The 27,757-nt window shown below is 40.5% G+C and overlaps 1 protein-coding gene across 1 annotated transcript; it reads right to left on the bottom strand.

Moving 5' to 3' along the window:
* Positions 1-1,611: 1,611 nt before the first annotated feature.
* LOC137785015 (uncharacterized) lies at positions 1,612-27,757 on the bottom strand. The gene is made up of 47 exons (XM_068576030.1): positions 27,584-27,757; positions 26,398-26,466; positions 25,052-25,076; positions 24,897-24,914; positions 24,412-24,477; positions 24,006-24,133; positions 23,810-23,926; positions 23,607-23,664; positions 23,479-23,526; positions 23,064-23,132; positions 22,631-22,770; positions 21,425-21,556; positions 21,283-21,340; positions 21,096-21,176; positions 20,876-20,956; positions 20,592-20,626; positions 20,362-20,430; positions 20,210-20,264; positions 19,777-19,845; positions 19,556-19,695; positions 18,982-19,098; positions 18,761-18,821; positions 18,571-18,615; positions 18,418-18,474; positions 18,185-18,330; positions 16,266-16,367; positions 16,120-16,168; positions 15,046-15,651; positions 11,838-11,915; positions 11,464-11,600; positions 10,506-10,607; positions 10,267-10,324; positions 10,006-10,127; positions 9,008-9,884; positions 8,785-8,906; positions 8,573-8,686; positions 8,301-8,358; positions 7,848-7,979; positions 7,142-7,315; positions 6,673-6,951; positions 5,903-5,977; positions 5,421-5,554; positions 5,158-5,313; positions 4,359-4,416; positions 4,197-4,277; positions 3,995-4,090; positions 1,612-3,469 (listed from the first exon to the last, which is right to left on the bottom strand). The coding sequence occupies exons 1-47, from the start codon at positions 27,608-27,610 to the stop codon at positions 2,064-2,066; spliced, it is 6,927 nt and encodes a 2,308-aa protein (XP_068432131.1). The 5' UTR covers positions 27,611-27,757; the 3' UTR covers positions 1,612-2,063.

Consider the following 27,757-nt stretch of genomic DNA (forward strand, 5'->3'; position numbering starts at 1 on the left):
AAGCCACAGGTTGTAGCCAATGCCAGTTTGGGCATGGAACCTACAACAACATTTTAGTATATTGAACTAAATAGCAAACAATGGCAGGAAAACAAGACTTTATTTTTTTTTTTTTAAAAGACCTGTTAGAAAAACTATTCGACACCAAGTCTAAAATCAATAATCAAGTACTTATTCTTGTAAGACGGAGCAGAGCTGAAATCACACACATATTATGCTTTGTAGTCAATACTCAAAGGTCTCTGAGCTTCTGTCCTCTTTATACCTTGTATCAAACACTTTATTACAGGAAGTGGGGCTGGCGGTTTGACACCACTCGACTCTGATCCCTCCTTATCTTCCCTGAGATCAGGTCTCGATTGAGTTTCCCTCCTGCCAGACATTTCAGTGAGGCAGACGTGTTGTTCTTCACTTGTAAATGTATGTGTTTGGAGAGGAATAGTTTCTGGTGTCCTTCAGCAAGGCATCTCTTTGTTGTGCGAGACCTCAGAAGATAAGTCACATATGAAGTGCAATTAAAACAAGGAGAAAGGTCTCCCTGATCTAAAAAGGTCAGAGCATGGCGACAAAGTCCAGTTGTCATTCATTTCCCACAGAGGTCTGGCCTCGATGCCATTTCTTGCATTACATTGAAGCTCCTGCAAATACCACAGGAGGAGGAGGATAGTCAAAACAACCTTGAAACAAAACATGCCTCAGAAATGCTCTCCCCCTTCCTCTACTCCCACCATTACTGATATTCAACTTCCAGGAACTGGGGACACAGCCAAGTGTTTTAAAAATATCCTCAACTTATCGCTGAACCTGCACATCTAAACTCTTTAATTGCCTCTTCCTACAAAAATAAATCATTTAAAAAGACAAGTCGTCCACAAGGAACACAAGTTACATGTCTTTTTGCCATTGTACCCTCACACACTGAATTTAATCACATGGCTGGTGCCCATCTATTAGTGGGATAAGTCCTGGACAATTACACGCTTTCCTGTGACAATTAAGATAAAGGGCCATTCAGGAATAAGGAAGTTGGTGTGTAGTTAAGACGAACATCTGGGAAGTCTTCATAAATAGCAAAGAACCCACACAGCAAGAGTTAAGGGTAACAACTATCTGAAACCAAGCGTTTCTAGAGTCATCTGTTCAGCTTGTGAGAAAGATTATAGGCGGCAACCTTCGATAAGTATTTGCTTTTATTAAAAAAAGAAGGCCAACTGCAAATACTTTTTTTCTGTCAAAATGAAACTAGAGCCCTCAATTAAAGTCAGCTTTAGGTTTTTCGTCAATGTCTCTGGGGGTGAGAACAAAGACAAGTGTGAGAAATTACACAATCTTTTTTTTTTTAAAATCTCGTCAGTATGTCAAATTTGATGCCCTGGTCTTGGACCTAATTCTGCTGAAATTGACATTGTTTGTATACCCCTCTCCCTCCCCACATTCCCTCTACAAGGAAAGCCTTTGCATTTGTTCCTTGTCTAATGTGGATGGTTGAGATGTTTCTTGGGGAATGTACTCTGTACACGGCACCAAGAGTTCTGGGATGTCGACAAGTGACATGAATGCAATCCCCTTTCACACAGTAATTTCTATGTATGAAAAAACAAACAAAACAAGTAAAAGAGGAAAAAACTAATTTATGGAGAAAATATACAAATATATTTTGCATCCAATAACTGGATTTTACATGTATTGTATTAAAATAAACAAAACATGAATATAAAACTGTACAAATCACTCTGCTGAACATGACATAAATTTACAAAAACTGAAAGTAGCTACACTAGCCTTTTTGAACCGTCATCCTTCGTCTTTAAAGCAACCAATAGTTTTAATATCCTGAACTTGTTGCAATTCCAACAGAATAGCAGATTGACTTCAATTAAAAACACATACACAAAATGGACAAGATGTCCTCAGTGCAGACATAATCCGTGCACACATGCACAACCTCTTACTGATGACTCGCAGATCTACATTAAACAGGTCTACTAGACACAAAGCAGTATTTAACGGGTGTACTGCAGAACAATCGTGGTCTTGTTAGTGACATGGTTAAACAGGTAGTTTCATGGAGATAAAAACTCTTCGCCAGAGGTATTAAAGGAGTTTGCAAATGCTTGGGACATGACTTCAGCGTTAGCGGCACGAGGGCAGTAGACGACTTCCTTGTTTGCTGCAGGAGGACGGTAAACAGCTGGAGGGTTGAGGTAAATCTGGCTTGGTAAGTAAAGCCCCCCTGTCGGGTACCTTTCAAATTGAAATGAACTCCCAGTGTGTAGAGGAGGGCGGTTTGGTGTTGCGTAACTTGCAACGGCCTCAGAAGCAAAATAACCCGACTGTCGATTAGTGACATAAACCATTTGGTTGTACTGATCATATCCTCCTGAAACGTTACTGGGGCATATTTCTGAAACAGAGGACAAGCTGTGAGTGACCAGACTTGGGGGAGTCTGGTCACTCCCAGTTTCTTCTCTGTTAACCTCAACGAGGTCCTCTTTATTATTGCCGCCTACAAACTGCTTTTGAGGCTGGTTTGACCTAACAGTTATGATGGCGTTAATGGGCAACTGACGAGCCCCAGTGCTGTCGTTCTCTGTGTCATCTCGTGGCTGTGGTACGTGACCTGGGTTACTGTTTATGACTGCACAGTGAATGGGACTTGGGTTGGACTGGCCGGTGTTTCCAAAGGTGGTTTGAGTGTTGATACTTCTCTGATGTTGTGGGTCACATGGGTCAGCAGTGCTGGCATGAGGGAACATGATACTGACTGCTTTGGCTTCAGTCGCCCCGAACAAAAGGTCACCCCTCGCTGAAGAAGAGTCATCAAGAGAGAAGTTGAACTTCTCCTCCAATGCGTAAGCGGGGTCTGAATTGTTTGTCACCATTTTTAAAAAGTTTCTTCTTTCTTCAGATACAGTCTGCACAGACGTAAAATCCTGTCTATCTTGCGCCCCACTTTTTAATGAAATGTTGGCGCAGGGGGTCGTAGTCTCACCATTACCCGGCGTGGCCGAGCAACGGGATGCATTTAGCGCAGACTTCCTCTCTTTCACTAGAGCAATTAGATGAGCCATGGGTATGTCTTCGTGATCATACACAGGTGCTATGTCTTCATCCTGAGGAGACACAGGGACGGAGGTAGCAGCGGGGTTTACAGAAGTGGACTCAGTGGAGACTGATTCGGGGCTTGGCTGAATGATGGGTTGCAGCTCATTGTACGTGGGTTTGCGTTTGGCTGGCATGGGATCCTTAAGATTGGGCTGATCGGTGCAATCGCTCATCAATTCTTCAATAGATTCAACAAATGGTCTTTTCCTCGTTGGAAGATGTTGATTGCTGGAAGACATCGACAGGGTTGGAGGACAAACGACAGCGAAAGTTGTTGATCCTGGGTAGACTCCTGCCTGTTTCACTGGCAACTCCTGGAGCGGCCTCTGGAGCGGAGAGACGGAGCGTCTGGGATCTGGTCGCTCTGGAAGAACAAAACAAGTGGACGCACCGGAGAACAGAGTACTTTTAAAGACATGTATACACTATAAATGCATTGCAGATATACATTTCAAAGTGTAACAAATCATATTTAAATAAAGATTTTGCACCTACTACAAACATTTAAAAGCACTAGAAAACATGAATACATATTTTTAAATTCATACAAGCTGATTTATTAGGACAAACCTACAAGTATTCTGCACAACAGACCAGTTTCTGGTTAACTGGTCGTACCAGTGCCAGAAACTAAATTCTACAAAGTGCACTTTGGGAACAAATGTTGGGCAGTGATGTGGTACTGAGTAATACATTAAAAAAAATAGTGATGATGATAGAAATAGAAAAAGTAAGAAATAAGTAGTATTGTAATCCAAGTAACGTACCCAATTACTTTCGATACCAGTAATACTAATACTTTTTAGAGGAGTAATAAGCCAACCTAAATGTATTGCAGTTACAAAAGTAACTTATCCATCACCGTTGTGAACAATATGATAAATCATACCGTCGTCACTTCTCCGGTTCGTCTCAAGTGCCTGTGCTGGCTGCATCTCCATTGAGAGAGATTCCTCTGGACTCTGTTGGGCCTCAGGCAGCTGGACTGTGCAACAGAAACCAGAACACACACACTCTTACCCATGACCTGGCTGTATTAGTCACTTTAGTAAATGGACAAGAAACATTGTACCTGGGTTAATGAGACTCACCCTTTTGTTGTGCAGTACAGCTGGGTTGACAGGTGACGCTCAGTTTCTGCTCTTTCTTGATGTTTTTAACTATTTCTAAAGCTACAAAAAGCAAATGGCAGAGTTGATACCAAATACTGTATACCCGATGCACCATACACTGTAGACTTTGCTTACTGTTACCTTTACTGAATGGAGCAGTCCGAACATGCTCATACAACTCCGGTACCAGCAGTATAAGCTTTTTGAGAGAAGACACAAACATAGCAACAATTAACATAATGTATGTGTATTTCCACTATGTACAAGTGTTTTGCTGTATCTTTTCATGATGGAGTAAATGGTTTTCACAATGCAGTTCTGTCTGCCACCTGATATGATCTACATGGAAAACGAAGGCTTGATTTACTGCACAAAGCAAGTGAAATCAACTTGTCTACTCACAGTTACCAAACAGTATCAGTGGAAGTTCTTTGCAGTTACTATCCACAGGAGCAGACGGTGGAACAAGCAAAGTAACTGCAGTGTGCTCAGTGATCCCAACTCTTTTCCAATGAGAAAAATTAGCACTAGTTTCAAAAGTCGCTAAAATGTTGGTGGAGTAAAAGTGTATTTGTTTACACAACACTTAGTGGTTGAGTGAGTTGCAGCTGGGAAGAGAGTGGCTGTGTACGCTGCCAGAGGAAAGGGAGCTACATTATGGTGTTGGCAGAAGAAATGGGACTACGATAACTGCATTAGGAATGAATTACAAAATGACATATTTTGGTATATTTCTTGCTGATTCCCAGATTGTGTGAATATATTCCGAGTGGGGAGGAATGGGTCGTCTATTGCTATTTTACTTGTGACATTAAACTAAGTCCACCATAAATAAAACAATCCATTTCAATGATGAGCAAAAAAGACAACATATGTTTTAAAAACATTAACCACATCTTGTCCAAATTACTTCCCGGACAAAAAATGCTCGACAGTTTACCTGAGCATCCGTCTTGACGTAGCGCTCCTGTTTTGACAGACACTGGGCGATGTCTTTCAGAAGTTCCAATTTCATCCATTTCTCCAGATACATATCAGGATGCTTGAGTAGATAATTTTCCGGCCAGAAGTACAGAAATTGACTTTTCTGACTTGACTGAAACAGATGCATCATTATGATGTCAAATGTGGGAATGATTGGTTGAGACTTAAAAACATTTTTAATAAAAAAAAAAAATCTTAATGCATTAATGAGACACTCACAATGAAATTGAACTGGTGATCCTTGCTGATCATGTGTTGACAGATGTCATTGGAGGAGAGCATCACTTTGCAGCTCTCACACAGGAAGAATGGCTTCGAAGAAAGTCCTCGGCACTCCCACACAAAGTCCATACCTGGTGAGGACACGCTGTCATTAACATAACAACAGTGCTTTTGTGAAAAGAAATGAAATAATGGGAGTGAATTTTAACGGGAAACATTATATTATTACGAGTATTTCATATTCTTAAACAAGTTTTCTGTTGTCGAATAACAATCAAAAGCCAAGACAAGTTTTCAATCCAGGTCCCCCCAACATTTGTTCGCTCTCTATACAACTGTGTGACTTGAACTCTGGAGGTCTAACTTCTACAGACGCTTTGTGACTCTGTATAACTTTGCTTCTTTTTGCAAGAATAAATTTCATAGATAAGTCCCATTTTACGATATTCGTCATTTCACAGCAGGATGGACACACCCACCTATGATTGGCTCACGGTCGGCTCCCATCACCTTTAAGTAGATGGACAAATGACTGCAGCCCTCAGTGCTTTCTCCTGTAAACAGACGAAAACAGATATTGTTTGTTTAAGTGTAGTGAGGTAAGCTACTAGTTACTCGTCATGAAATAAATCGACCCCTAAAAGCTTAGCTACAGCATGGAACATGGAAAAATAAGTATTTTTTCCCTTGAAGCAACTTCATTCCAAGTAAATGATATTAATATTAAAATATATACTATGAATATCTGTAATCTAAATGATATAATTAATAAACTGTATATTTAACTATCAACGTACACTCAATTAACATCCATGATCAATCATGCATCTTACTAACACAGCAATATCCTCCGGCCTTGTACAAATACATAGTATACTGCACTGTTTATTATATTAATATGCTCCAGGCAGTGTGCATGGGCGTATGTGCCCCCTTCTCTCCTTCATCCTCTGCCACTTTCCCATCAAGTAAATACAGTCAAGCGTGCGTATTTTAGATGGCAAAAAAAGCAGTGCTTGAGCTTCAGAGATGCTACTCGACTTATGCTCACTAATAAAACTAGTAATTAAAGCGTTAAACTACTGAAAAGCTATTTAATTCAGAAAATGCAGATGCTACCACCACACTTGTAAGAACTATAGTTAAACAAGTAATATGGCGACTTGTAGTGCCGCTCCTGCCAAACATTGTCAGTATATTAAAAATGGTAAAAAAAACAAAAACAAAACACAGACACGTTGATGCCTACCTAATAAAATCATTGGCAGTGCGTTTTCTGCTTTCTGACTGGGTCTTGGTTGGTCCGGCTTTTTTGAAGTCACTGTAGCAGCAGAAAAGAGCTGATCCGGGTTGAACAATTTTACAGGTGATGTTCTTCGGGGGCCTTCCAAGACTTTCTGTGTGTCCTGTATCTCTGGGGGACTTCTCTCCTGCTGTTGTTTCCACTCGGGCGTCTCTTTGCATCCAGAAGTTTGGGCGTCAGTGGCAGGAGGAAGCGCACAACCCTGACGGCTCTCCATTTTAGCTGCTGGCAGATAGAGATGAAAGAGATTGTGTATTTGTGTAAATTAAGCGATACAATACAACGTATACCAACAATAAGACCATTGCAAGGAATAACAAAATGAGACACTGTATACTTAAATTTCTGCACTCTGATCATTTTACACAATAACGATACACAAATAGCGCACACAAAATAGTGGCTTAAAAGGTACCTGCTAAGCCAATGTCTTGAGTGCAAGGACTCACAAGGGGCTCATTGTTATTTAAGATCGAACATGAATTTAGCTGGTCTAGAATCTGGTCATTGGCTTCAGGCTCTGAACTCTGAGTTCTGAGGAGCTTCCCCACAGCGAGGGATCCTTCCTCGTTTGGACTGGATTCAATTTCTGAAATAATAGAGACTTTTATGAGAATTTATATAATGACAGATCTAAAATAGTCAAATCTTGTGCGTGGGTTCTGTAATGGGAAAACAATTATTATATTAGAATTATGTGCTTAGGAACTCAGACTTCTTCCTCTGTGTCTACTTTCAAGTTATTGTATGAGCACTGGTTATGTTTTCAGAAAATGAGTCACCACCTTTGTTCTCCTTGTCTTTAAATATCCAACTCAATGCAGATGAATATTATCTTATGAATGGGGCACATAATTGTTATCCTGCTCTGACTAGTTATAGAGGCCAAAACTGTTATTTGTTGCATATACGTCCCTCGGAGACAAGAGTAATTGTGATCATATAATTCCATACATACATACGCCTCATTCCAACTTCTAATAACCTCAATATGTCACATCATGAGTTTCTCAAGTTCAACATAGAACATAAACTCCGCCTGTATGTGCATGCGACATTCCAATGAATTTACACACGTATGCAGTCCAATCGTGCTGCTGAGAAGGGACACATGAACCCACCATCATCTGGGCTTGAAGCTTCATGGTGATCGGCAAAGGAAACTTGCCGTCTCAAAAACCCTCCAGGATTGGATGTGGTGGGTGATGAGACGCCCAAGCCTCTTTCCAGCATTGCTTTAAGTCTTTCTAGAGCTGAGATTAAAAAGAGAGAATTGTATGAAATTTATTTAACCAGGTAAACTTCTTCATTCAGATAAAAATCACTACAAGGGAAAAGAAGGGGGAGCGTATTCATACGGCTTTTTTTAGTTACGTTCTAACGTTGAAGACCAATATCTGGAAAATATTGAGTGTTTCTGAAATGTTTAACAGAATTGTGCGAACCGGCAAAGTCTTCCTGAGGAATATTATGAAATACATAAGTATGCATGATAGATGAATGTGTTTTTGTGAAATAGTCAACGGCCAAGTGATCTATAGTTTGATGTTTGGGGAGTTTTAAGATATCTTTACCTTTTTCTGCTGAGAGATCAGCGAGCTCTTTGTAGACATCAATCGTTACTTTCACGGTCTAGCAGAAAGAAACCATGATAATTAAAAATCATTCCAAGCTACTTTGTTAAATACATCTTCAAGTCATGCTCATGTATGCTCCCATGTATAGATCATTGTTGTACATACTGCATAATGTGAAAGCAGATTAACAACCACATTCACCTCCACATTCCGCTGTACCTCTTTTCTCAAACCAATTTATACACAAAACACATATTTTACAGTCTCACCGGGAAAGATGGGGATCCGACATTTCTCTCAATCTTAGCCAAGTTCTTCACCACCTCCTGCAATTTGATCCCGAGCTCTGACGCGTTGCAAGTCCATTCAGGATACTTCATTTTCTGGTAAGCGCAACAAGAGTACACATCAGCATCTGTAAACACTGCCCTGCTTTATAAACTGCCTTCATTTTCTACAAAGAGACTTATAAAGCACGCACCACATAGTTAAACTGGTGGATAGTGCTGCATGTGTGTTCGGACTTCAGCAACCGGACTGAACACAGCTGACAGTAGACTTGCTTCCTCTGTCCACAGGACACTTTAATCAGCTGGTTTAAGCCTATAAAGTAAAGAAACAATGCAGACCTCTGGTTAAAATAAAAACAGACTAATTGAAAGAGACTTACTGAGGGATTCTCTCATATAAATTAGAACACATACCAACTTTAAAAGAGCTTTCACTTGGCCTCTTCTCATTTGTGCAGAGATGTGACGTCTCTGCAGGAGGATTTTTGGACGTGGTCAGGTGGGTCGCCGCAGGTGCCTTAGTCTTATTTATATTTGGTGCAACATCCGCAGTTGACCGGACTGAATTCTTCATGTGTGCAGTCTTAACTGAGGCTTTGATATTTTGACATTCAACTGATGTTTCGGGCATTTTAGATTTCACCACAGTTTGAGATGCAACCACAGCTTTGGATTTGTTCTCAGAACATTTTGATGTGTTTTCAATTTCAAAGCTAGGTGCCGTTCTCCCTGTGGCTTCAAACATCCCTGTGGGTTTAGCTTTAGAGGGACCGGCAGCCGTTCTGACTTCAGTTGCGGTTCTCGTTCTGCTCTCCAGTGGTTTAGACAATGTTACAGATGTTGTGGAGGTCGTCCCTGAGATGGTGTCACTCGAGGTGCATGCTGTATATTTGGAGGCGGTGTCTATCGATTTGGTGTTGGGTGCTGTCGATTTGGTGGTGTCTGGAGTAGAATCGGAAGATTTGGTTGTAAATTCGGAGATGGCCGTCATGGATTTGGTAGGTATGGTTCCAGTGAAGTCTGAAGATGCTGCAGTTTCAGATCTCGCCACCACTTTGGCAGTGGCTGCTATTTTACAAGATCCCACAGTTGTGTTTGAAATCATTTCAGCTTTGTCCTTACTGCTTTTGGAAAGATTGTTAGAGGACAGACTGGGTGACTGTGAGACTTTGCCATGGGCTTCATTTGATTTAGGGGGGACTTTGGTTGTATTGCTGGTGGTTTCAGTCTTGATAAACATGGGCGTAGTTATTGAAGATGAGTCTTCTGAATCAGTCTCCATCTTCATCACCTATGAAAAAAAAAAAAAAAAAAAAAAATCAAACAACTATTTTTTGGCACAGCTCATTTTTCTATTGATGCCTACTACTACTAATACTACTGGCCTGGTAGTTGTCCTTCATTAAACAGACCTCATGTTGCGCATGAAGGAGGACTATGGTGTCCACAGGTTGAGCACCAGACAGGGCTGAGGTTGAAGGGAGTTCATTGTCACTGTCCTGCTTATCCTGAAGTGCTTTCACTGTCTGAAGCGCTGTGGAGATGACAGAAGAAATACAGGACAGTAAAGGTTCTGATTGTCATTCACCTGTTGAGTGAATCAAATGAGCTTGAACCAAAAACTACCAAAAACATTAAAACAATCTTAAAATAAAGAGCAGGTGTACCCTTACCTGAATCAAAGTCCTGTTTTGAGAAGTTATTGTAAATCTCATCATCCAGCTCAACAATCTGTATATATACATATATGATATAACCAACAATTAGTGAACTGTATTACTGAATTCAGTTACTTTCAACTCTTTATCTCAGTTTAGCCAACATTATTCAGGACTGACCTAAACAAGAAAATGTATATTTTTTTCAATCTTCGTTTATGTAGTGACGATAAAAACAATGTCAAGAGCCAAACCTGAGCCTCTCCATATCCATGTTTATGTTCAAACAAACCAGCAAACTGTTTGATCGTCTCCTCCTTGTTCAGCCCTAGTGGAGGTAGGGTTTTCTTTAAGCCCTGATGTCAGAAACATACATGGGAAGCATTAAAAAAAACACACACAATCTGCGAATTATTAATAACAATTACAATATTAACGTTGTAGATGAAGTTTCAAACTATACAGCACAGGCCTACAAGTTAACACAGTGCATCCTGTAACATGTGTTTCATGGTGGAATGCCTCAGTCAAAAGAATAATCTTGATGATCTGGGATCTGCGCAAATCATCCTGTTTTCCAAAACCTAATATCCTCCCTACACTTTTCTCACAAAAGCAGAAACATCAGCACACATCAAGGCCTGACATCGGCCTTGACATCTTGCCTTCAGTCGAAAAGGGAGTACCGCCTGCGAAGGAGGGAGGGGGAAGATAATGTCGGGAACAAGCTGTTGATTTAGCGTGAAGCTAAACTCTGCAAAAACTTAGATTTTGTAGTTGGACTGCCGAACCATCCGTGGGATAAGATAACATTTGATAAAATACATTTGAAAGTTTTCTCATCAGGTTTTTTAGGGAAATTAATATGATTCATTTCCATCACATGATGAGATCCATCCTAAAGTGTTGTAATTTGTGGCTCTCTGCATAGCATTCTTTATTTTAAATGTATCCTAATATTGTAATCTTGCTATAATACGTGATGCATGTAAAAAAAAATTTTAAAAAATTAAAAAGACTTGGGGGGAAAATGCACTAAACTTTGGAAGTTCCCAATCAAATATGCTAGCTTGAAAGGCAGAATGAGGACCATCCCCCCACACATTTCCGCTCTATGCGGGGATCTCTTGAAGGCCAGTACAGAGAGGAGGGATTACAACCAGTGTTACTGTGTACACATGGCATATGAGACAGATTTGAACATTTACTCACCACCAGATACATCATCTGGTGCTTAACCCCGGTAACATGGCTGATGATGTCCTCTTCTGGGATCTTAAGGGAGCAGCACTTACAGAGGTAGATGGGTTCATGCTCAGCAGAACTGCATTCGAGAAGTGCACTCAAGCCTAGAAGACACATTACTTACCATTAATATTGTGTTTCACATCTTCCCCCTGGCTAGAAATGTTCAGAAGCTTAGGAAGAGCGAAAACAATTGATCAAATTTAATGTGGAATCAATAACTAAAAGTGTATTTCTTTCCCTTTGTTGCCATGGTTGAAAAACAAACTCCCTAAAACAATACAAGCAACCCAATAATACATTTTTGGTTTGGAGGTGAAATGGTTTTAAAAGACACGAACCAATCACAGGGTCTCTTTTCTTCCTCTTAAGATACTGCCACAGTTGATCCGCTTGTTGCTCGATTGGCTTTGAAGACACTGCACCAACCACAGAACATCATTAGAGACACTGTAATAGCATGTATTGGAGGATTTTCTCTGTTTATCTGCTCAGGAGGAATGGAGCCTTTGAATCAAAATTGTCTTTTGTCTGTTTATTCTTGCAAGAAGGATAAGTATGCAACGGCCACTCAGAGCAGTCTGTGACACAAGATTTAATGAAACAATAGTCACAGCCCTACTTTATACATGATGAGTGTTGCACCTCCAAGCCAGGTGAAACAAAGAAAACCGCTGAGTACTGGCCTATGTTGGACCTTTTGTCCCTTATCCTTGAGCTCAAAGAAGTCACACAAGAGGGGGTTGATTTCCCAGGGCAAAGGAAAATGTAACTTCTTTGATCTCAAGGACTGGTGGAACCAGGTTAAGCACATGTCATGACTCAGCGTTTTTCTTTGTTTCACTGCCGGTTGGAGGTGTGACCCTCATGTATAAAGTGGGGCTGTCACTCAGTGCGTTTACATGATGGTATTAATTCGAATTTTGCTTAAGTCGGACTATGCTCTCTTTCGGGGCAACTGCTATTATCCTAATATACATGGCAGTGAATAAATCGAATCATTGGCCGAATGCATGTCATATCCGATACGACAGGTGGCGCTGTTTTCATGACATGTAGTGGTGATACAGCCATCTCCGCTTGACCGCTTCACTCTTCATAATGGAGAGAACCCCGCTAGCTTCGGTGGTTGTCGGGGAGCTAGCGCAGAGCAAACAGGGAACTAGCAGCAGCGCTAGCTGGCTACAGCATGGAGCTAGCGGGACACCCACCGAAGATAGTATCCCGACTTTTACGTTTGTTTGTTTGTTTCTGTCACGACCTGGGAGGGAAGAGGGCGGCGGGATCTTGACCATGCACAAAGGCGCATAGTCCAGTTCCTAATCCGATTCTGCGTTTACATGCCAAGATGTCCGAATTATCAATCGAGTCGGATCGAGTTATCGCAATTATTCGAACAAAGGTGTTTACATGAACGGGATAAAATCGATTTCAGTCCGATTAAGCCAGTAATTCGAATGCATGTAACCGCACCGACTGTTTCATTGAATCTTGCGTCACAGACTGCTCTGAGTGACTTTTGCATACTTTTCCTTCTTGCAAGAATAAACGGACAAAAGACAACTCTGAGTCAGAGACTCCATTCCTCCTTAGCAGATCGACAGATAAAATCTCCTAGCATAAAACAGAGACAAATCTTCCACAATAATTAAATAGAATATTTACGTATGTTGAAGATATCCATTTTACTAAAGCATCCATTTTATACAGCAGGCAATGAGACTGGGTTAGTTGAGGTGAACATACACTTTTTTTAATACGGGTCGATCAAATCAAGCATTCTGATTGGTTGAGAGAGAGTCACGGGGGAGAGGGGGGTAGTTTATTCAGCCAATAAAGTACTGTACAGCCTGTTTACATTAACCAGCGTTCCATATCAGTGCGCACTCAAAAATAACAGGTAGATTTAAATTGCGCGACCGTTAGTTGTCATTTCCAGCTTGACATTTACTAAATATGTGTAGCGGGGGTTTGTCTTGCGCCTATACTTTTATAATAATAAAATAACACGCTGCTCCGTTAGGTAGGACGGAAACCACTTTATTCTTGTCTCCTTTTCACTCGAACAAATCCTCCTCTCTTTCCGTTTCCCCTCCACAATAAAAGCCCTAGCTGTTTACGTACACACTATAATAGCCTACACATGTTTCGTGTAAACTTTGATATTTTGGGTGGAATTACTTTCGATGAGAATGTCAGCGGCGAATAATGTGTTTGTGGTCCCTGTTCCTGCTGTACAGTCACACGTTGATACGGCTTACGATCAGGAGAGCAGACTAGTTAACGTTTTGATAGACTAGTTAACGCTCTGAGAGACTAGTTAACGCTCTGAAAGCGGACTAATTAGCGGGGAGCGAGCGCGTAAAACAGGAAATGAAGGCGAGGAACGAAAAGGGTTTGATCACAAAATAGTGCTGATTTCCAGTGAAAGATAATTACCGCCTGCAATTTCCCCACGTGAGGCAAGTTCTCTAAACATCATGGAGGGGGAAATAACGGAGAAAAGACGGACAGAAGCAGCGAGGGCACTTATTTTCACCGGTGGCTGGGTGTCATCCTCCACTGTGCTTTCGACCGGCCTGGTCAGTAAATACTGACCCATACTGACTGGCCGGTTCAGCTGGTCAGTAAATACTGACCAGGTAGTGAGTTTTATAGTCCCGTATGTGCGTCCCGTATGTGTTGTTAGGCCCTCCGCTGCGTGTCGAACCTAACAACACCCTTGAACAGTACATTATTGAACGATACAGTACTGCCTCTCGGACCTTATTGCTTAAATACAACAGGCCATGAGATTGAGTTATTTGAGGTAAAAAAAAAAAAAAAAAAAAAGTTTGCTCAAGGAAAGGAGAAAACTCAAAAGTAACAGTAAGCGCCAGAGGAGCCTGGGACCCAAGGACATTCACCCAATCACAGGACCAAGTAATGCGGCAGCGCCAGATACGTTGGGTTCGCGCTGACAATTTAATGACCTACAGTTCGCTTGGAAGAGAACGTAGCCTCCTTTGACAGTTTAGATAATTTATAGTTTAAATATATAGTTTGGTAGAAAGGGAAATTAGCCTCATGTGTCAGTTTTGATGTAATTCAGCTTGTTAGACTATGAGCTTAGATTGTGATTTAGCCTCGCTTGACAGTTTTGATATGATACAGTTCGCTAGATTAGAAATTCGGCTTCACGTGCTGATTAGGACAAGATGCATATTGCTGACAACATGCACACATACTGACGCTCGAACCATGGGAAGAGTCCTGAGCCAAGAGGGGTGGCGCCAACCATGTGCTCCACCAATGGGAGCTCAAAGTCTAATCCAGGAGACTCTTCATCGTAGCCAATCACAAATGCTGTTAGAAACTATACGTTTTGCACTTGCTTTAAGTTTCGTTCTGCGGACTGCGGAGGAAGAGTTAGTTTCCTTCAGAATCCGTGCTGCACGTATTAATCTTTGTGTAATACTCTGTAGAATAAATCGATTGTGATTCAACTTTACCCTCCTGAAATCCGGTGGTCTTCATCACGTTTGGTTGTTAGTTATTAGCTACACGTACCTTCGTCCTTTGGCATCTTGTGATTTGGTTTTCCACTTTCTCCCTTGTCAAGAGTGGTCACCTCGCTTTGGCCGCTGATCGGCAGGTTTTGGGGGGCTTCTTTGAAGGCGAGTCTGTGCCGTTTATGGTTCTTTTCTTGCCCTTTATCCTCCACAGGACAAGTATCCTTTGATGAGATTTCCTTCTTCTGTGTCAAGACATCTTTACTGCTTTTGTTCCTCTCATTTCTCATCCCATTTTTGTCCGCGTTCTGGACATTTTCTGTGGGCCCCCCACTTGTAGGCGTTTCCATCTTCTCCTTTATCGTCTGGCATGTCTCACTTTGGTGTACATCCTCTGAACTCGTTTCTGAAAACGCCCCTCTTCCCTTCTCTGACGTCATGTGAAAAACAGTCAGAGTATTCTTGTCATCTCCCTTTTCTTCACTTTTTAGAGCTTGTGTATCAGTAACTTCAGCACCAACTTCTCCAGTCTTTTTAAGTGTTGTCTCACTGTTGTCGGTAGATTTTTGACTCGTCGTTTCCAAACACTCCATCATCCCGCTGTTTTCCTGAACGTTGTCTCTCACATCGCCCTTGTCCTCATCATTCAGTTTTTTTCTGGAGACTAAAAAAAAAAAGACACTTTTTTATTTAATGCATTTGATTATGATTAGATATTGTTTAATCAAGTGGGTTCAAAAGAATTTAAAGATGCAACAGTTATGATGACAAATATGTCAATGTGTTGTGCTTCAGAGATATTTCCTGGAGGGTGCTCATATTTTTTAACACCCAAATTAGCCATTATGACCTCATTACGACGAATCATTTAGTAAAAGCATGAATAGGCAACCCTACATTGTTGTCGCAATATTACCCAGCACAACTTACCCAGCTTCATTTTTGGAATTATTTGTGGATCAAGTGTTTTCCCATCTTTGTTTGCAGATGTCAGGATGAATAATGCTGGAACAAAATAGTCAAGAAACAATTCTGAGTAAAAGATGCCAATGCAGCACATTGGTTACATTTACACAATTCTCTCACACACACACACACACACACACACACACACACACACACACACACTCACCACAGTGGTAGCTGCATGGCTCCATGATGGGCTTCTTCAACTTCATTACCTTTGAAGGCAGAAAATGGAGTAAAACCCATTTGAGCATGGTTAGAAGTGAGTCTTCATGAGGATGGTACAGAAACTCAATTTCAGGTATAGAATACCTGCACATGTGATATGGTGTGATAGCGTGCCGCCTGCTTTGCCAAGTCCAAGAAGCTGTCGTCGTCAGTGCTTGAATCCAGCGAACCTGGATGGAACCGGTCCTACACACAGACAGAGACACACAAAGGTTTTGTTTTCACCAAGACATGGTGACATTGGAGAAAGAAGTGAGCCAACAGAGTACAGAACTTCATCATACATGTCGGGTGCTGGGGAGGCGGGGGGGGGGACTCAATCATGTCACTCTTAGGAAAATATAGCTTAGAAAAGCTATTTGCCAGTTGTGCAACTGGACACGGTGTCTCCGAAATGTTAATAGTTAGTCGAAGTGTTTATTTTCACATGACCTGTGCTCCTTTCAAGGTAAACTGGTCCATGTGTGTCTCTATTCCCTACATATATGCTTGACTATGCACAAGGCAGAACCTTCTGCCTCCTCTCTGTCATGGACGTGCACAGATAGACCTCTAGTGGCGCTCAAGCACCTACCCTTTTGCCCTGGAAGAGAAAAAAAGTGCCCTTTCTGCTGGAGCCTGATTTTTTTCTTCATTTCATCAGTATTTAAGAATAAAACTGACGCTCTCTGTTATCAATTCCCCCAAATGTGTTTTGATATCTGACGGGGCATTTATTTGAGATCTTGTGAGAATTTCACCCCGACATGCTCACAAGCCCCCACCACGCCCCTCCCTCCTCCTCCACTTAGCGGTGCAGCTTACTTCTCTGACTCGCAGCATCAGAGAAACGGGTAACGACGGTGTTCGTTCAACTCCCCGGCGTTTGTTGATTAAAAAAAAAAAAAAGTTCACAAAATCTGTGATTTTCAAAGTGTTGTCCAGCTGTTTACCGACATTTATTGAAGAGGGCGAGGTATACAGACAGGCACCTTCTTTGTGTTGTTGTATAAATACCGTTTAAGACAATTTTGAAAGTATTGTAGCGACCCTGCGTCAAGAAAGCTGCGAGACGTTGTCTTTATTTATTTATTTATTAGAGAACAACAGAACAGGCTACTGTCGGCCGAAGCCTACGCCAAAACAATAGTAACCACTGTGAAAACCACACGACATGCATCACGTCATAGACTCTTAACCCCCACCTCGCATGACTTACAACCTCCCACCTCGCCCCCCAAAATGTGTGTGACTTTGCCTGCTCTCAGGAGGAAGAACATTCCACACACACACATCAAGGGAAGTGCAGGGTAGTATTTTCTCCACTGTGGTTGTTGAGTGACCAGAATCTTTTAATACAGCTTTAATAACTTTCTTTACCCAAAAGGCAGTATTGAAGTAAGAGGCGTAAAGACGGCTGCACACTATCCAGGTCCCCGTGTGCTCTGCCTCGTACTATAATCTGTGCACATTGAACTATGTTTTTTATGGGTGAATAGTGAAAGACTAAAGTTACAGATCCACCATCATGCTGGTTGCATGTAAGCCACGAGACAACACGTTCACTGTTGAAAGGTCATGCGGAGCAGCACCAGGCTCCTGTCCCTTCTAGCAACACGTCTGTGTGCCAAGCCTTTCGAACAGGGGGACGGGCTGTATTAGAATAGTTTTTTTTCCTCTTCTCCATGATACAGGATGTTGTTGTAACTTGACCAATTGTCCAATTTGCCCCAATTGCCCCATGCTGGATAGAAAGCATTGTAGTCCAGGCCTGAAGGCATCTACATGTCCATTTTGAGTTTTAGTTATATTACCACCGGCTGACAGGAAGACAGCCTGACATGACAAGGATTAACCGATTTGTGATTTTCTAAACATTTTGTTTTTCTTCCATGACTTGCTTACTGCACGGTTTGTCTGCCTCTGCAAAACACCCCAAATAATCACAAGAAAAACCGATAAGAGCATAACAGTAAATGTTGATAGGAAATAATGCAACAACAAGTAAGAGTAAAAATACTCACTAAATATGTTGCAATGTGTTTCCGACTGAACTCATGAGCATAACATTCCTCATCTGACAACCTCCTCTCACAGAGCAGACACAGGAAGGCCAGCGTGGGCTGTTGCCCTACGACACAAACGTCGTACATGACCAGGAACTGTCTTCCTGCAACCAGGAGGGAAAGAAAAGTCAAAAACACCCAGAGTGCACTTCTGATCTCTGGCAAGACCTTTTCCGTACGGTGGTACTCACCTAGCAGAGGAAATCTGATGTTTTCTTTGAGTTTACTGTATGTTTCAGAAGGTGGAACTGCAGACATAAAAACAAACAAACAAGCATGAGTCAGATGAAAGTAATTAGTTTAATTCATCATATTTATGGCTAAGAAATTATTTCATCACTAACCGTCTCGCTTTAAGATGATGAGTTGTAGTGTAAGACTATCCATCACTGCAGACAAAATTAAGAATGTGACAACAGAAATATGTCAAACTGCTTCATGTTGTTTGAGTTGGCTTGATGGAAAGCATGACCCAAACTAGTTCAAATTAATCCCAATTACATCTGATTAATTTCATGCAAGACCAGTTCCTACCTTTTTTGAAACTATGTCTGAAGACAAGTCTCTGAAACATCCCATTTGGCATGTCAAGTACCTGAGAAAGGAAAGATTCTCAATGAGTAATGACTAAAGAAAATGACTGACGATCGCAAGAAACTGAACTTCTCGTTCTATTACATTAATAATCTTTACTGTGGCCAGTTATTGCCTTTTAGACTGAATTCAAAGTCCATTAAAGTTCTTTGGCATTTTACCTTCACCATCCTCTGATCTGGTTTTTCCTCCTCTTCTTCCAATGCCAGTGACTGTAAGTGTTTCTTGTCCAGACGATGCTCCCACCCAAGCGTCAGCCTCCAGGGATTCTGGTACAGCTACGAATTTAAGACAAATGCTGGTTATAAACCAAGGTGTATTTCAGGGAAGGCAGTTGTATCTTACAATGTTTCTGGACCCTGCCAGGTTTAATATTAAAATTACGTTTTGTTTGTGTTCAAACTGCATTATAATGAAAAATATATTAGAAAAATAATTTTAAAAAAAAGAAAGAAAGAGAGTCAAACAAACAGCATAGGTACAAGTCTGATGACATTAGTTCACAAAAAAGTTAAGGATACCAAATACTGTTGCATCTTTACTTGAATATGTAATACAAATAAAACATGTTTTTGGGTATGGTGCTTTAAATAAAGTGCTCAAAGCCACTTGTGTGAGGATTTGTATTGTTTTTAGCTTTAAAACACAAGTGGTACTGCTGACATCCACACATAGCTGCACTGGCGCCACAATAACAAACACAAATACAATAAATAACTAATAATAAGAGCTCACCAATGTGCGTATGAGGTGTTTATGAGAGTTAAAGTGTTGTCTGAGAAAAGACTCAGTGAAACAGTCCTCACAAGCAAAGCACACGTAAATAGGTTCGTCCTGGACCTGAGAGCAGAGACACGTCACAACCAGGGGAACACCTAAACAAACAAAGAAAATTAAGAAATTACACATTTTTAGTACAACTCCTTAACACAATAAAAAAAGGCAGGTCCACTCACCAACAAGTGCTTGATTTCGCGTCGAACTGTTGACGAGGTTTTTGTATAATCCCAGACTGGGTTTCCATTCTAACGTTCAAAAGGAAAGAGTTACCAAAATCAATTCCTTTTTTTATTTTTTAATTAGAGCAGGTGTGAACATCAACTTGATCTTTGCAACTAAAAACGTAGGAAAAAAAAACGTTCTACAATTACTGGAAATTGTGATATCGTCAATAGTTGTGAAGATATTGTTAAAAATGCTGAGACTATATTGATGAGTGACTTGAAGCTAAATCAGTTGTATAAAATATATATTTATATGGTATGCTATCTTTTTAAACAAACAAAATCACATTTCTGCATTTTCAGACCTTTTGGTCAACAGTGTTTTAAGTGTTGGCACATCACAAAAAGAAGAAACGTTTACCCGCTTGGTCTGAACTATCACTACCTGTAGGAAAGAGAGGGAAACAAACGTTGCCTCCGCCAAAGAATTTCTTCACCCGCTGGAGGAGAATATTGGAAAAAGTAGTACAGCATGAATAACCACAAATACTTGCAATGAAAAAAAAATGAAACAAAGCAATGCAAATATGGATATACCTGTTTGTGTGTGTATTTTGACAAATGTCTGCAATATTGACGCATGTTCGGAAAGCTCATACTGCAGTTCTGCCACCAGAAAGAAACACAAGATAAATGAAACAAAGTTCATTGTATTAAAGAAAACAGTGTTCTCTTATGTTGCCCAACAAAATAGATAGTATAAAAAAGGTTGAGTATTAATATCTAGGTCTCGTCGTGAAATGTATAATTGTTATAATTTGTTTTACCTGACAGCGAAGTTGGTAGATTATAGGACGAAACTCTACAAAGATCAAACAAAGTAAATTAGACTTAAGCAGCCAATTCAAATTGCAAAAATGTTTTCAATCCAACCATTAAGAATAGAGGAAGTTGATGACTGTTTGAGATATAATGCTTGTCATCTTTGTATGACTGAGAAAATACTGAGAAAAGACACTCCAGTTCATTTCAGCCAACACAACGTAACGTGAGCCATCGAATAATAAATACCAACCATCTGCATAACAATTGAAATAAATTAAATACATACCCAACTTGTTTCCTGGTGTTACGTTTGTAATCAAGCGGCTCGCCTCCTTTCCCTTTCCTTTGGACTCGGGTTTCTTCAAGGCTACAAGAAACCACAGTCTAAATCATCTTTCTGGGTTTCACTGAAGCTCCAGTTCATTGAGTTCACACAACTTAACATGAGGCGTCAAATAATAAGTACCAACCATCTGCATAACAATTAAAATAACTAAAATACATACCCAACTTCATTCCTGGTGTTACGCTCACAATCAAGCTGCCCTCCTTGTTTTCCTTTCTTATGGATTCCAGTTCCTTCAAAGCTACAAGAAAACACAGGGTCAACTAGTCAATCATCCGTCTGTGTTCCACTGAAGCTCCTGTTCACTGAGCCAAACACAACATATTTATCAAATAATAAACACCAACCATCTGCATAACAAGTGAAATTCACCGATTGGAATTTGGTAGGCTCCAGTCTCACTTGCTGCAAGGGAAAGGTTTAAAGTTAATACAATCAAATAGCAGACATTTTGGAAACCTACATTATTGACTTTGTAAGTTATATTACCATCATATCAGCATTTGCAGTGCCGTGAATCTGCTCTGCCTGCTTTGCAAAATCAAGCATCATGGAGGCAAAGGACGGCGTGTAATCCTTGTAGGATTCCTTCACCAGCAAAGTAGACGGGTGCCACGCTTTCTGCAGATTAAAACTGGGGTGAATTACACAAAAGAAGTAGAAGGGGAATTTTTCATTCTTATTAGTATCTTTTAGAGGTCAACTGATGAAGTGAAGGTTTTTTTCCGGAAACAAACACGGCCTGCATTGTGCAACTTGTGGTTTCTGCAGCAGCTGTCCAAGTAGTATGCACATCCTCTTTTCTGTTGTGTATGAATAAGTACAGATGTTTGCATGTTCCAGTTATGTTCCACATGTCAGGCGGACGGAGCCCTCCTTGCAGGATACAGGTTTGTAACTGAATGTCCTGCGACCACGCTGATAAGTACTGCTTTGTTTGTAAATGCCAAAGCAGAATATTTCAATGTGTGATATCCAATGTGGGACATTCACTTCCACAGAATTGTGCAAAAATAAATACTTTAAAGCTTTAAAAGATAAGTTTTGGTTTTTCGATACAACACCTGGTCAGGTAAATTTTGACGTGATAGAAGAAAACTAACATTGATTTCAGTTGTTGAGGATTCATTACGCAATTTGACATCAGAACACAAACAACTACAATTAAGGTAGATAATGCAGCCAATACACGTCAAAGCATTTGCTTATTAATAAACTGAATCTGTCCATCTTAGAAAACATTTGGTGGAAAGTGCCTTCGGTCTTGTAACATATAAAACATTGATACTATTAAGACTAAAAATATTTAGTATACAGTATATTAGACACTAAAGTCTACATTAAAGACATGATTAATATCATTATTATTTTCCAGCAGAGAAAACCCATGCTCAAACTTCAGGCCCAAAGTAAACAGTTACGATATTATTTATAGACATCAAGCAAAGGCCTTTTCTTTGATGGCACAGGTTCCATTATTCACTCGCTTCACAATCTCGTTTGGGAGATTAACGTCCTTGATAAACCTGGTGTTGCCGGTATTCCCCGCACTATCTTTTTTTAGGAGGATTCATTTCATGCCTTACTTTTTAGGCGCAACCATGGCCAAACTAGTCACTTTGCTTGAGTAGAAATCTTCTCAGGATTGTGTGATTTCAAGAATAGGGTTCGGGTTCGGGCTACATCGGTACTTACAAAGTAACAAAAGATGTGGTCAAAGCTCAGGACATGTTTGACAATCGCATGGGCGGCCAAGGTCAGGTGGCAGAGAGTGCAGAGGTAGTGTCTCTTCTCGGTCTGCCCGACAGAAATGCATTCAACAAGGTGCTGCATTCCTACAAGGCCAGGAACAGAGAAGACACAGGGAAGAAGTTAAAAAACAAAGCAAACATTGGAGATGTTCTTGCATGAGTGTGGACGGGAATTTAATCTCATGGATTGGTGAAATCCTTCCTTGGAGCTATCTATTTCCTTTCGGGAGACTTTCATAAGTTTCAGGAGAGAGGTTGTGCGAGGAGGACATTTATATAATTTTTCTTTAAGTTTTAAGAAAACCATCTTTTACCATTAAGGGAAATCTCACTACCAGCCAAACTTCCAAATGATGTTTTGTGAAACATTTACTGACCAAGAAGTGGATGTTCTCTGTTGCCGTCTCTTTGGTATGTTTGTATCGTCATCTGCTTTGGCTTGACAACTAGGGGGAAAACACAAGATTGGAGCAATGACACATGGACTAACGGATAATAAATAGTAACCCTAACATAGATCCACAGTCTCGCCACAAGGTCCATTAGTAGTCGTTGTGGAGCTTTGGATCGTGTCACATCATTTATGAACCGATAGTTATTCCAGCTGTCATTTAAATTGTAGATGCTCAAATTTGCATTGGAATATGGATCATTTGATATTACTGAAAGTACCAGAACAGCTACAAGTCAAACAGACTGATTAAACACTGCTGGATTTTGGTTATTAAACTCCATAACTCCTCCACAACTGAACCATGAGCAGAAAAAAAGGGAGAGAATGTGCACACACACCTTCAAGCAGCTTGAGAAGCTTTTCATTTTTCCTGAGCGTGTGCATCACTGGGGAGTAGAATCAGATCATGTTCAGAAACAAACTATTTGATACAAATATCAAATATTACAGAGAAATAATCATATACCGTCAGAGTAGGGACTCGTTTCAACCTTTTCCCACAGACGTTCAGGTAAGTCCAAAACCTGCAAAGAGAAAATATGCTGAAAACGCAAAATAACTTTCTTTAAAAAAATCTAGTGATACAAACACGTAGTGATGTGATCCATTGCCAATATAGAATTATCAATATACAATCAAATTAAAGCTTCCAGGCCTTCAGGTACTAACTTGTAGTTGTCTGCCGCCGCTTTCCTTTACTGCCTTTGTGACCTCGGGCCTTAAAACGCCTTCTATATTCATGCTGGGGATCCAGGAGAACCTCAGCGCATTCGGGTTTGTGTGGCTCTAAAAACACAAAATACTAATTAAATTCTGCTTCTACATTTTAAAACACTGGTTAATTTTTAGAATATTATGCACTTACAAAGTGGTTTCTGCAATGGTCAATAGTCGAAAGGTGGTATAAAATATTGTGTGATGGACACTTTTCCTCACAGACTTGGCACAAGTAAAAGGATCCAGGTGACTTTCGACTAAAACACAAAGTCAAGCCTGGAAGAAAGGACATTAGAATGGTCTGACATGTTTACATCGGTTTAAATGCCAGACACATTACAAATTATATACATTACAAATGATATACACCTAAGACAGGTATTTTTAATAAAAAGCAGAGAAAATACTATTCAGTCATTATGAAATGATACAATCTTGAGTCTGCAAAGACCGAACATTGGATGACATTTCAATCATGTGTATAATGTTGCCCTGTTCCTCATCATACTGCCATCAAACTCTGCTAGAGTAAAGGCCAGGACTGGGTGACGCACCTGTGATGGGTTGTCTGATGTCTTTTTTGGACCACTGATCAATCAATGTAATGGATGGAAAGGTGCCTGTAGAGGAGAGAACAGTGGAAGAAAAGATGATTATGTTTGAGCTACAGTCAGGTGACATCAATTTTCGAATAAACAGATTGAGTGATGAAATTTATGAGCTAACAGTGTTTTTTTTTTGTTTAACCATCTCAGTTTACAGAATGGGCTAAGCATGTATTGAGAGCTTGACTACATCTAAAGAGTTTCTAACTTAAAGATGAGGGGAGAACAATTGTTGTTAATGCAAACATCGGATTAAATTATGCTAAATTCAATGTTATGTTTAATGTAATGTTGAGACACTGTAATCTTCCTACAAAAAAAAAAACAAAAAAAAACTGCTGGGCGTCAACAATGCATTTCAGTAAGTCACGATGAATGTAAACAGAAATAATATTGAGAAGCCCCAAACATAAGAGAAGAAGCAGCAGGCTTACCTTGACCCGTCATAACATCTACAAAGTAAACAAATACACATTTATTAGTTAACTGGATATAAAAATCAGGAGGTACACATTATTTTGCATGAAACACAATAAATCAAATGTGCCATGAAAGATAAAAAAGGTTAAAAAATTAAAAAAAACATTACCTTGCTTGAAGACATCTTTGCTTTTCTGTTGGTAAAGACCAGAGGAAACATGCAGAGGGGATTTATTCAGGTTGAGGCCAACATAGAAACACAACTACAGAGGTCGCCTCATGATACGGGATTACAGTTCACTGGACGACTGCACCAACTGGCCTCTTTACTCCAACGGTCCAGCTCTTCCAGCTTTAACTCAACAGTTAACTAGTTACTTTTAATATTGTTCAAGAGACAGACGAACACCTCAAAGTAGCAGATGGGATGATGCATGTACTGACATGGAATAATCACATGTGTCTGTATCTTATATTGTTATAATCTCTATCATTAGATTCCTTTTATAGCTCTTTCAATACTCATTACAGTTCAGGCTGACATTATTATAGTATGTGTGGCTGAGTGAGGGTGTCACAGGCTGGAGGGAGTATTCATGAGAGAACATAAGCCACAGTCAAAATAATATGACATTTATGTTTTAGGACCTACATTACATTTATTTTGTGATGTCTCCACATGTGTGAATAAATGCGCCCAAATCGGGATTTTACTTATTGTCTGAATGATTTTAACTTCCTCGGGCCGCTGACTTCAGAATGATCCATTCAGTAAACAACAATGCAGCATGCAGCCGTCAAGTAGACAGGATGTAAAGGCGGGAGGAAGACCAGATGTCTCACCCACAACAGAAGTGGCAGAAACATGAAACGAAAGCAGATTGTGTTGTTCACTAACTGAGCAGATAGTGGTGAATTTTGTGACCCGAGTTTTACCGGTTTAGAAGTAGCAAACAGTAAAACTGCGTCATCGCCCAAATCTCTTTGGTTGGTGTATGAATCAGGATGCGAATATAGTGCGAACTCCAGAAAACACTCAGAGTAACCTGTGTAATGGGAAAATATAGTATTGCAATGTTAAACTGATTTAAATGTTTCTCTGTGATGTTGGAAGCAGACGGTGAGGGGGGAAGTGAATCAAAGGACTGTTTCCTATGTATGCATATGAGGAGGGAGGGGGGTGATCGTAAACAATTTGTGAACTGATGGGGTGTTGAATTCTCACGGCAAAGGAGATTGTGACTTCTTTGAAATCAAGGACCAAGAGACAAAAGCTCTAGGATGGGTGGGTACCCAGTGTTTCTTTGTTCCACGTGGTTTGAAGGTGTGACCCTCATATTGTATAAAAGAGGGCCGTGACTGTTGGACAGACTGCTTTGGGTGGCTGTGGCAGACTTTTCCTTCTTGCAAGAATAAATGGACGAAAGACGAAAGAGATTCCATTACTCCTTAGCAGATTAACTGAGAAAATCTTCCATTACACCTGGTAAAGTGCCCATGAAGCTTGATGCTCACCTTTTGATGTGCTTGTGAGTACACATGGCCCTTCAATCTACCCACCCGGTCAAATGTGGTGAGGCAGACCTACAAGGAGAAAAAGATAAAACATGTTTTATTAGTGGCATGAACGAGAAGAACGAACATTTGAGTAGAAGTCAGCAGTAGGAACCAGGAATTCTCAGTTAGTGATGCAGAGCAGCGACATCGAGGACTGGACTCCCAAGCTCCAAGAGGGTTGGATCCTAAATCATAAGCTCAACATCTGGTATGCATCAGTTCTAGGAATCCTGTTCATGTTGTTGCCTACAAAGGCCTACAAAGATACATTTGTCTTTGTATATTTAATAGGCTCCTGCTTTGCATAGAAGGACTGAAACCAACAAGCGACAACTAAGCGTCTGCCGAGGAAATCGGTGCCGAGTGCAAATCATTCAAGCAAATAGGCTTCACTTTAGGGACTTTCCAAAATTAAGAAACACTGGGCAGATGGGGAAAGCTTAATGTGCAGACTATGCTATAATGCATTGTAGTGACCAACACAGTTCATATGCAAAATCTGGAGGAAAGACAGTCTTGTATTCATACAATATGATGAGAGGCCGGTCAGGAATTGATGGAGCTTGTGGCTCATTAGGTGAATTGAGAGCAGGTGTGGCCTTTAGTCCTGAGTGTCAACAGAAGCCAAAAGTTAATAGGAAGCGATCACCGCTGGCCCTGAGACCAACAGCTGCATGTCCAGAGGCTGTCACTGGTTCTTTGTTATTGTTTTTTTTCTTCTTTTTGGCAAAACACTTTGCTCACGAGATCAAGTTTAATTCTTTTCCGGGTGTTGCAATTTTTATCGATATAGCATGTATTGCATTCTAATAAAACAATTAACATATAATCATTCTTCCGCCATATGAGGTTTCACTATACACATGTATGGAGTCCGTCTCTCACACACAGTGAGAGTTTGCCTTTTTTCATTTCTTTTTATTCTCCGAGTAACGAGTTGTTGCTCTGAATTTAAATTATGGAAAGACAAATATAGCAGACCAACCGAGCATATGCACAAATAGCACAAACAGGAACAAATAAGGTCAGACTAGTCCATATTTCCACGGACTCGTGCTTCCGTTATTTCCGCTGTCCACTCCATTGTTACAGTTGCAAATCATGACTGTGGCGCAATTTCCTAAAAGCATGAGCAAGCGCATACCTGGCACCCGAGGGTGATGCGCTCCATGATGAAAGTTACAGCCGCCAGACAGCAGCGCTGTGAGGTCTTCTCTCCAGGCGGGATGTCGAGCAAGAAGAAAAAACTACGCTGAAGTGTCGCCGTCGAGCTTTAGAGGTAACAGTTTGTTTGCTTGAGTGTCCATGTTGTGGAGGT

The sequence above is a fragment of the Clinocottus analis genome, unplaced genomic scaffold, assembly GCF_023055335.1.
Source record: "Clinocottus analis isolate CAN_PGR_092001 unplaced genomic scaffold, fCliAna1.0.p SCAF_14, whole genome shotgun sequence".
In the NCBI taxonomy this organism is placed as follows: Eukaryota; Metazoa; Chordata; class Actinopteri; order Perciformes; family Cottidae; genus Clinocottus; species Clinocottus analis.